This window comes from Hyla sarda, chromosome 9 (assembly GCF_029499605.1).
Source record: "Hyla sarda isolate aHylSar1 chromosome 9, aHylSar1.hap1, whole genome shotgun sequence".
Lineage (NCBI taxonomy): Eukaryota > Metazoa > Chordata > Amphibia > Anura > Hylidae > Hyla > Hyla sarda.
In genome coordinates, this window is record NC_079197.1 from 150,941,561 (window position 1) to 150,953,036 (window position 11,476).

General features: G+C 41.1%; 1 protein-coding gene across 8 annotated transcripts in view; it reads left to right on the top strand.

Annotated features, from left to right (window-relative positions):
- The window catches only part of LOC130290448 (estrogen-related receptor gamma-like), a 43,527-nt gene extending 32,473 nt beyond the window's left edge, over positions 1-11,054 (top strand). For all 8 annotated transcript variants that reach the window (XM_056538087.1, XM_056538086.1, XM_056538091.1 and 5 more), the window contains 2 exons: positions 1,842-2,111; positions 10,245-11,054. In XM_056538087.1, coding sequence (XP_056394062.1) covers positions 1,842-2,111; positions 10,245-10,489 — 515 coding nt within the window. In that variant the 3' untranslated portion in view covers positions 10,490-11,054. The remainder of the gene's footprint in view (positions 1-1,841; positions 2,112-10,244) is intronic.
- The last annotated feature ends 422 nt before the right edge of the window (positions 11,055-11,476 follow it).

Sequence of the window (11,476 nt, forward strand, 5' to 3'; positions counted from 1 at the left end):
GCTTTTTCCATTTTTGAAAAGGCCTGTGAAAAATGAAAGAAGCGATCTGATTGGTTGCTATGGGCAACTCAGCAACTTTTCCTCTGAACAGGTTTGGATAAATCTCCCCCAATGTATGTTCCGGAGAATAATTTGGCTGTAGAAAATGAGATTTTGATGCACCATTTTCATTACGGAAATTCCCTATCCCAGATTCTGCCAAAAGAATGAACATGTTCATTCTTTCAAAGGAATCCGCCTGGAGACGATGCATTTCAGGGTGGTCCTAGCACCGGCATCTGCTATAGGTGGAATCTCCACCTTGATTCTGTAGTGTGAACGAGCCCTAAGGTTATGGAATCTACACCCGGGGGGGACACTCCGTCTGCAATGGGCGTTGCCGAAATCCATCAACGTTAGGACCGGGCATACATGTACCTGGATTCTGTAGTGTGCATAAGCCCTTAGGGTACAGAATCGACACCTGGGCGGAGACTTTGCCTGCAATGGGTTAGGACCATGCGGACATGCACTGTCGCCATTAATGGCAATGCAGTCTGTGCAGATTTCCATTAAAAATGCCGAAAGAATGAACACGTTCAGAGTGCAGAGTTTGAAATTCTTTTGTGTGCACAGTGCAGCAGAAAACCATTGAAGACAATGGAGGCTGCTGCACTGGAACTTTAGAGCGGAAATTCCATTGTGTGAACCAGACTTTATACATACAGTAAAACTACATCTATCAAACGTCCACCACATGACTAGATGAATAATCCAGTATCTAACACAACGAGGAGCCATAGGCTGAGCAAATTCACTCAATTAAGGAAAAAAAAAAAAAAGCAAAGGGTATGTTCACATGGCACAAAAATGCCCCCAAAATGTATGGGTTTCAGCTTCCATGTGGTTTTCAAAAAACATTGTTGAAAAGAAAGAAGTGACGTTGAAATGATTAAGAGTTTGAAAAAAAATGTCAGAAAAGACATTAAAAAACACAGCAGAATCAGCAAAAACAGCAAAGAAAATTCCAGACTAATTGTGATATTTTTATTTTTGTTCAGAATGTTTTAGATTTTTTTTTTGCTTGTGTGACCATTCCTTATAAGTGTAGTTTGGCATAAACTACACTCTAAATTAGTATCAATGATATCCAGAATATTGGATAATTCCCCACAGATGCCAGGTTACACAAATAGTACCATATTCTTCTGTATAATCCCACTTTATAGTTTCACACCACATAATGAGGGACATGTATCAATAATGGTGTTTTTTTTGCGACAAATGGTGCGTTTTTGCGCCAGATTTATCATTTGTCACAAACCACTTGTTAAATTTGGCGTAATTGATGCGCCTATAAAATGCGCAGAATCCTGCCCCAGAATTCAAGGCAACATTTTCTGGCTGTGTTGTAGCAGCTGAAACTTGTTAATTCTCCACTTGGATTTTGCCGGGCATGATTGCGCCCCAAAAATGCGCCAAAACAAAAGTCGCAAATGATGAATTTCATACGAAGGCATGATTGTAACTGAAATCACGACTAACAAAGTGAAATCAGTGATTTTGTTCTAAACCATTTGTCGCAAACATTTGTCGGAAAAAAATGACATAAAGGGAAAATTGCGACAAATCACAGACAAAAAAATAGGGTAAATACATACCCCCAATGTCTATTAGGCCTGGTTCAGATTTAGCATCTGATCTCAGTCAGGCCATATGCAGTTTATTATTGTTATTACTGCAGATTATTAATTTCATAAAGCCCAGAATCACACCAATACTGTACTTATATAGCACTGTATAGCAATACCATCTACACATCTTATAGAAGGACTATGTCTGAGTCTTTCTATTCATCTTAGGTTTCTCAGTCCTCTCCTTGGTGGATCAGATGGCCCTATTGCAGAGTGCGTGGATGGAGGTCCTGGTCCTGGGCATCGTCTATCGGTCACTACAGATGAATGACGAGCTGGCAGTGGCAGAGAACTTCTTGTTGAGCAGGGAACAGTGCCGCAGTTCAGGTCTTCTCAATCTTCATTCGGTTCTGCTTCAGCTGGTCAGGAAGTATCGAAAAACAAAGCTGGACAAGGAAGAATTTGTCACCCTGAAGGCCATGGCTCTCGCTAACTCAGGTATCCATCACCGCTATCTGCCAGGACTGTACATAACACAATGGTTGTGCCATATTGTTCAATGGTTGGACTTTTCATTTATCACTAATCCTAAATGTTGTCACAAAAAAATCCCACCAGCGGTGATGACTATTAAGTCTATGGGCAGCTTTAATGATGGGTGCCCTTGTTTTTAACCCCCTGTATATCTGAATGGGCTGCAGAAACAGTATGGGCCCATGCATATGACTCTATGAAAAGTTGGTACCAATTGACACTTTGTATGGATGTTCTGTATTTTAACAGTATGGTGTTCTGCATGAGTAGCAAAGTATTCCCTTACACTCCTTTTCAGCAGCACAACATAGGTGGAAATTTAAATGGATGAAGCCTGAGCCTATATATTGAGCCCGGGCTCCATCCACATTGTGTTTTGTCTGTCCTATCATTGGGGGCTCTTGCTACATCCCCATAAGTTGTGCTGCTGAACAGGGACGTAAGGAAAGTAGAGGAATCTTGTTTATCTTAGTCCCTAAGCACAAGACTTCTCTTATTTTTTAGTAAGTCAGGGTTTGTGTATTATTGAATGGAGACCATGAGGGTTCATTATTTAGGCTCAGGCTTCAGCCATAGAAAAGGTGAAATATTTATCAGTTGGCAAGGTGGAGAAATTCACTCTATGTTGTGTTGCTGAAGGGACTAAGTGATACAAGGTTTACATCAAAACCAACACTCATTTCGAAACCAGACATGCCACAAAAGAGTATGTTCAAAGAAAAGATTATGAAGAGGAGATGGGAGTGAGCAAGCACCAAGCCATCCTTTTCTAGGTGGTTAGGAGCATGGTGGTCAAGAAGTGGGCCCCAGTTAAATCTTTGCTTTAGACCCCTCACCTCTGTTTGTGTTCCCTGCATACCACGATTTAGTTGCACAATTAAACACCTCCATGTAAACACGCTAACGGTGTGATGGTTGACACTGATGAAGTGAGGGCTGCCTCGCGAAACACGTTGTCAATTATTTTAATCTAATAAAAGATCACCTTGTTTTTGCAATACCTGGGAAAATGACTATTTCAAGGTATATGCTCCATACAGTTGCTCCAGGCGCCACCATAACATCTATTTTCTGAGTGATCTTGCCGGATCCTCGCATCTACGTTCACCCATGTGAACACAATGGGGTTCAGAAACTGTCATATAAGAACATTTGCATTCATTACGGCCACCAAAACTCTACTGAGATGAACTGAGGTTGCACATTGATTAAAAGAGTTGTCTATCCAGGACAAACTATTTTTCGCAGATAACCCCCCGATGGCAAAATGGTTATTTAGCTGCCATTGCCAAAAGGAATAACCTGGCTTGTACACAGCACAGAGTCCTCAAGAGCTGAACTCTCGCTAATAGAGTAGGGTTGTAAGCAGAAGACTCCTTGGGGCAGAATCAAGTGGTACTTCTAATATGATCAACATTTATTGTCTTCCTATCAGGTTATCTGCCGCTATGGCTTCCTCATTCATTAACACTTCTCTTACTATTCCCATACAATCCGTCCCTGATCTGTGAGATGTGAGTCACGAGATGATCCCACTGACAGCTGTCACAGGCTCTTACAAACAGACAGTGCTGTGTTATCGATGGCCGCCTCTTGGAGTCTGGCATGGCCGATCAATAATGTCCCGAGGTGTTTTGTGTGTGGGATGGATCGGAACAAAGGAGGGCAGGAAAGGGGGGGCTCAATCCTCGCAGAGTAAGCAAATGCTTTGAAGCCTGGAGCGATCCATGCAGTAAATGGATTTGCTTAATTTGGATTTGTGTCAGTTGCTTTATTTGGCTACAAACACTTTTTCTGTAACTTTGGATTTCAGTTTGTAGCCGTAATGATCTGAGCTGGATACAGAATGGATTCTGTCAGCCCAATCTATAGATGTCCCATTTATAAGTGCCCACATTAACCCTTAAAGGGGTATTCCAGGCCAAAACTTTTTTTTATATATCAACTGGCTCCGGAAAGTTAAACAGATTTGTAATTTACTTCTATTGAAAAATCTTAATCCTTCCAGTAGTTATTAGCTTCTGAAGTTGAGTTGTTGTTTTCTGTCTAACTGCTCTCTGATGACTCACGTCCTGGGAGCTGTGCAGTTCCTATGGGGATATTCTCCCATCATGCACAGCTCCCGGGATGTGACATCATCATTGAGCAGTTAGACAGAAAACTTCAGAAGCTAATAACTATTGGAAGGATTAAGATTTTTTTAATAGAAGTAATTTACAAATCTGTTTAACTTTCCGGAGCCAGTTGATATATATATATATATATATATATATATATATATATATAAAAAGTTTTGCCTGGAATACCCCTTTAATGCCTACATTATGAACCGTAACTTATATCACATGGTTTAACTATTCAAAGCATTTTGCAATCGCTGATCTCTTTTTGCTGTCAGAGAATGGAAACACATTCCTGTTTATACCTCTACTCTGATTTAATAGTCTGTTACAATATATATATATATATATATATATATATATATATATATATAAAACGGACCAGTAAGAGAAACAGAGAGCACACTCACTGATTAGCGCACCTGCATTAACTGAAAACACAGTCCCGGTAGTGTCCAGTGGCCATAGCTGACAAATGAAAATACTGACGGGGTGCTAAGTTGTGAAAAATGGAAAACTGAAAATCAATGCATAAACAAGAGTGAACTTGCACTTACCGTCCATGTAGTCATATATATCACGGGTCCTCCGTTCAGCAGGGAGACATAAGATGAGAGCGCTCAGAGGCTAACAGCCATTTTCTAACACAGCTGTATGCGAAAACGGCTGTTAGCCCCTGAGCGCTCTCATATTATGTCTCCCTGCTGAACGGAGGACCCGTGATATATATGACTACATGGACGGTGAGTGCAAGTTCACTCTTCTTTATGCATATAAAGTGGGGATCAAAAGTTTGGGCACCCCAGGTAAAAATTTGTATTAACGTGCATAAAGAAGCCAAGGAATGATGGAAAAATATCCAAAAGGCATCAAATTACAGATTAGACATTCTTATAATATGTCAACAAAAGTAAGATTTTATTTCCATCATTTACTCTTTCAAAATAACAGAAAACAAAAAAATGGTGTTTGCAAAAGCTTGGGCACCCTGCAGAGTTAATATCTTGTACTGCCCCCTTTGGCAAGTATCACAGCTTGTAAACGCTTTTCGTAGCCAGCCAAGAGTCTTTCAATTGTTGTTTGAGGTATCTTTGCCCATTCTTCCTTACAAAAGTCTTCCAGTTCTTTGAGATTTCTGGGCTGTCTGTCACGCACTGCTCTTTTATGGTCTATCCATAGATTTTCAATTATGTTGAGGTCAGGAGATTGTGAAGGCCATGACAAAACCTTCAGTTTATGCCTCTTGATGTAATCCCCCGTGGATTTCGAGGTGTGTTTAGGATCCTTATCCATTTGTAGAAGCCATCCTCTCTTTAACTTCAGCTTTTTCAAAGATGGCATCAAGTTAGCATACAAAATTTGCTGAAATTTTATTGAATCCATTTTTCCTTCTACTCGTGAGATGTTCCCTGTGCCATTGGCTGCAATACAACCCCAAAGCATGATTGATCCACCCCCATGCTTAACAGTTGGACAGAGGTTATTTTCATTAAATTCTGTTTTCCTTCTTCTCCAAACGTACCTTTGCTCATAACGGCCAAAGAGTTCAATTTTAACCTCATCGGTTCACAGAACTTGTTTCCAAAATGCATCAGGCTTGTCTGTATGTTCATTTGCAAAGTTCAAACGCTGATTTTTGTGGTGAGGACGTAGAAGAGGTTTTCTTCTGATGACTCTTCCATGAAGACCATATTTGTACAAGTATCTCTTTATAGTGGAATAGTGTACCACAACTCCAGTGTCTGCCAGATCTTTCTGGAGGGATTGTGTAGTCAAACGTGGGTTTTTAATTGTTTTTCTCACAATCCTGCAAGCTGTTCTGTCTGATATTTTTCTTGGTCTTCCAGATCTTGCTTTAACTTCCACTGTTCCTGATGACTGCCATTTCTTAATTACATTCCGAACAGAGGATATTGACATCTGAAAACGTTTTCTATCTTCTTATAGCTTTCTCCAGCTTTGTGAGCGTCAACTATTTTCAGTTTCAGATTTCTAGACAACTGCTTAGAAGAACCCATGGTGCTGATTGTTGGGGCAAGGTCAGATGAGTCTGGGCATTTAAAACCTTTGAGATTGACATCACCTGGTCTTCCCAGATGATGATTGAGAACAATCCATGACACTGGCAGGTCTCAGCTTTGCAAAGGGGCAGTGCATGCTATAAATTCTGCAGGGTGCCCAGACTTTTGCAGACACCATTTTTTGTTTTCTGTTATTTTGAAAGTGTAAATGATGGAAATAAAATCTAACATTTGTTGACATATTATAAGAATGTCTAATCTGTAATTTGATGCCTTTTGGAGATGTTTCCATCTTTCCTTGGCTTCTTTATGCACATTAATACAAATGTTTACCTTGGGTGCCCAAACTTTTGATCCCCACCGTATATATATATATATATATATATATATATATATATATGTTTCATCATAATTTCAAAATGGCTGGAGATATTTCGATGAAACTTGGTCATGTTACTTATATGTCAACTAAAAATATAGTAGAGATAAATTAACCCTAACTCCAATATTCAACAGTGGTGTTTTCTTCTCTGAAGTCCCAGGAAAGTCTATGGGGCTTCCAGTATATATCCTGATCACGTTAATCTCGGGCTGCAGTGATTGTCCGGGACTTGTAAACATCTTGCCGACTGTCCAGAAGGCAGTTGGAGAGAAGTGTGTGGGGGGGGGGGGACAGGATAAGATGTGAGGAAATGAGTATAGGATATGAAGACAATATATGAGGTCAGGATATGAGGACGGGATAAGAGGATGGGAAATGAGGATAAGATATAAGGTCGTTATGTGAGGTAGGGATATGAGGACAAGATATAAGGTTGGCCTATTAGGACGGGATATGAGAACAGGATATGAGGTCGGGATATAAGGTTGGGCTATTAGGACGGAGTATAAATTTGGGCTATGAGGAGGGGATAGGAGGATGGGATATAAGGTCCAGCTATTTGGACGGGATATGAGGACAGAGTGTCATTGTTGCCTTTCCTCTCCCACAACCTTTAGGTAGAAAGACCAGGCAACACCAGGTACTCTGCTAGTGGAGGAGAATTCGCCTGCCCTCCTTGCCTGTGTGCAGTGTACTACTAAGGAGGAGGCAGATTCACACCTTCATCACATAACCCTCTATAGCTGGCCATCTTATCGCTGTAGGAGCCGTCTGGCTAGAATGCAAAAACTTGAAATCGTGGGGGGCAGAGCTCCATGGTTGTACAGAATGGAGCCAAAGTAAAGCCTTGGGGATGAGTCCTACAATATATTTTCCTCTTTATGGATAGTACTAAGCCTAAAAATTCAGGGCTTGTAGGATACAACTAGTACCTCTGCTGGGGGGATGGCATAGTAGGAATGATTTAACAATACTTTCTGGGTGCATTTTTAATCAAATAACAAACTATAACATCTAAAACCTATAGTTTACTGGTTTCCTCCCAAGCTTCAAGAAACGAAAAGGCTTTTAAAAAAATTAAAGAAGCAATCCGATTGGCTGCTATGGGCAACTGCACCACTCTTCCTCTGTACAGGTTTTAATAAATCTCCCCCATAGAATGTGTCGGCAGATAAGAACCATTTGGACCATCTAGTCTGCCCAACAACATACTAATAGGATAACTGTATTCTGGAAAATGTGGCCCTAGTGTGTAGCTAAGGTAGGGAAAATATACTGCGAGCCCCATTGGTAGTATGGATTGCAATGCATGATGGTAATCTCTGTACAGCACTGTGTAATACGTTGGTGCTATGGAAGCAACATAAATAATAATATAGCGAATATCGGAAAAATTGTGGGGTGGTCTATGGCCATCTGCCTTGCAGCTGTAATTGTGAATTGCTGCAGGAGTGATTACTACATGTACAACCACAAGACTGATCATCTCATAATTAAATAATCCATCAGCCCTATTGATCGGTGAATTACTAATAGGCTGCTCTTTAAATCAGTTCTCCCCTTCTTACTTATTACGAGAAAAGTGGGTGTAACAGATTAAGTAAGAAATAATGAAAAGGTAATAGGAGATGAAATATGGGGGATGGGAAAATGTAAATTTTTTATCCCATGACACTTCTGCATTAAAGGGCTATGTCCACCATTGAAACCAGTATTTCCTTATTTCATCTTCAATAAAAAAATAACTATAGTACTATAGTAAATAGTCATTAAGCAAAGTCCTGTTGCTTTTTGTCTACAGCCCTTATACATTCCCATGGTAACAGACAACAAACAAACCCAGTGTTGTCAGATCCTGCAGTCATAATCACTTTGATAAGTCACCTATTTCCTTCTAATATACCAGATGTATGTATAGAAATAAATAGGGGACAAAGAAAAGATAAGAAAAAACTACATATTCAGACTTCTCAGTTTGTTACCATGTCTGTTACCATGGAGAGGTATAGGTCTGCCTTACTGCTATCAACGATAGAAACTGCAAATTGCAGAGGATGAAAACTTGGACCCTCTTGGCGCTCACCCGATGGAAGAATTAGCCGTGGAGGACAGTGGATAAAATATTCAACATTACTTTAATCAGCACTAAAGACTACGCGTTTCAAGGGGTGGGACCCCCTCTATGATGACCTGACGAAGAGGGGGTCCCACCCCTTGAAACGCGTAGTCTTTAGCGCTGATTAAAGTAGTGTTGAATATTTTATCCACTGTCCTCCACGGCTAATTCTTCCATCGGGTGAGCGCCAAGAGGGTCCAAGTTTTCATCCTCTGCAATTTGCAGTTTCTAACGCTGATTTCCCCGACCGCTACTGTGGAACACAGAGACGGGTAGGATCCAGGCTGCTTCCCAACTTCTCACCCTATCATTGGGTTACAAGCATTAATAGGTGTTGTGCTCTAAGCATAACACCCTCAGGTGAGCGGTTATCCTTACTGCTGCTTCCATTTATCTCTGTACCATCAGAGTAACGGCACATGTCCTTTGCGCTTTTGTCTGTTTTATTTCTTTTTCATATTGTACAAGTCTGCCTTACAGCTATAAGACACAAAACGGTAGAAAATTATTAATGGAGACTTTGCCGTTGGCCACATATTGCATAGCCTCTTTTCTAATGAACCTACCATGTAAATACATGGCCTAGCCAAATCTGCCAAAGCAACTGCAGCTCCTTCTGAAGCTATTGGCTCTTCTGGCCTACTGCTATCTCTCCCAATTATCTCTTCCAATCCCTCGGCTTGGCCAAGCGTTCATGTGTTCTTAATGGAGAGATGGGATGAAGCTACTGGCAGAAAGCTCCTGGGGACTTCTCCCAAGAACAAAAGGATTGTCCAGAGAATGGCCTGACTAAAAGTCTCATAGACTTTTACTGCGTCCATACGCCATATGTTTGGCTTTCCTAGTAAAGCTAAATAGAAATGAAGGGACAGAGAGTTTAAATGGGTACTCTGCCCCCAGACATCTTATCTCCTATCCTATCCCTGCTGCACCCGGTGTTCGTTTAGAGCATGGGGTGCAGTGCCAGAGGCTCGTGACATCATGGCTACAGCCGCTCCTGATGTCATGGCCTCGCCCTCAATAAAAGTCTATGAGATCCCATAGACTTGCATTTAGAGGGCGTGGCCATGACATCACGAGCGGCTGTGGCCATGACGTCACGAGCCTCTGCTCCGCATCGCCAGTTCGCTTCGTGCACCGGATGTCTGGGGTGCTTCAGCCGGGATCCGCAGCCGCAGGACCCCCGCGATCAGACGTCTTATCCTCTATCCTTTGGATAGGGGATAAGATGTCTAGGGGCTGAGTACCCCTTTAATCGACCGCTTCTGTCCCTTCATTCTAGCAATAGATAGGGGTCTCCGCAGCTTGGCCCCCACCGATCACAACTTCTGACGTATCTCTATGACATGGCGTATGAAAGTTTAGATACAAGACCAACCGATCAATGAACATATTAAAATAACATATAAAAAATATTTTTGGGGCTGATATGTAAACATTTTTCTTTCTCTCCTTAAGATTCCAGTAGCATCGAGAATGTGGAGTCTGTTCTAAACCTTCAAGATCGTCTTCACGAAGCCCTACAAGACTACGAGAGGGAACATCATTCTGAGGATCCTCACCGATCTGGCAAACTTCTCATGACTTTGCCACTACTCCGCCAGACGGCAAACGAAGCAGTCCGCACCTTCTGCCAGATCCGGCTGGAAGGCAGGATTCCCATGCACAAACTTTTCTTAGAAATGCTAGAGGCCAAGATGTGACTGTTCAGGCTCCAACAAGAGATTGAATTGTGAACCCTACATATGTGGACGCCACACAGCAGCTTCTGAGGAATGCTAACGTGTCAGTATGACTTTAGAATAACTATAATCACAGATTTGGACACATTGGAAGCTATGGATGGTGCTGCACAAGACCACAGTCCATCACTGTGTAGAAGATACTGATCTGGACCATAGCAATTGTGTATGAAACAGGTCTTAGATAAAAACAACTTCTAGAGGAACAGATGATCATATACACATTTCCTTGCATCTTTCTTTAGATATGAGGTGTAGTCTACGAATTCTAGCACTGTCAGGTTGCAAAGAGAAATCCCTGTCAAATGAACAATGGATTCAACTGTACAAATATCGTACATAAATATTCGTGTCTTGCTAGATTTCCATTCTTTGTTAATCTCCATTGTATGTATCCAATAATGCAGTTTATATAATATATTGAAAGAAATTATTTCTTGTAAAATATTCATCGGTTCTATTGTTCTGTACAGAAGAAAGGTGTAAAATAGAAACATTTTGGTTTCGATGTCCAAAGGAGTAAAATCTTAACTACTCGTACAATTGTTATCTCTTTGCTCCCCTTTCATGGGATCACTACCAATTGGTGAAACTACTTGTCATGAATGGGACACAATCATTGTGCAATGACTGGTTACTGTCTTAGGGCCTTATAGATGTCCAATGGAAAATGCTACTGGGCAGTAAAAAAACAAAGGGGATGAAACTAACCCCTGTCTTTACAGGAACTCCATAGCATCTGCCCTACACGAGTTCACGGTTACTTTCGAAGACTTTACAGTGGTCCCTCAAGTTACAATATTAATTGGTTCCAGGACAACCCCTGTAGGTTGAAACCATTGTAAGTTGAGACCATAACTCTATGGAAACCTGGGAATTGGTTCGGAAGCCACCAAAATGTCATCCAAAAATAGGAAAAGGTGAGGATTAAACAAAAATAAGTAGATA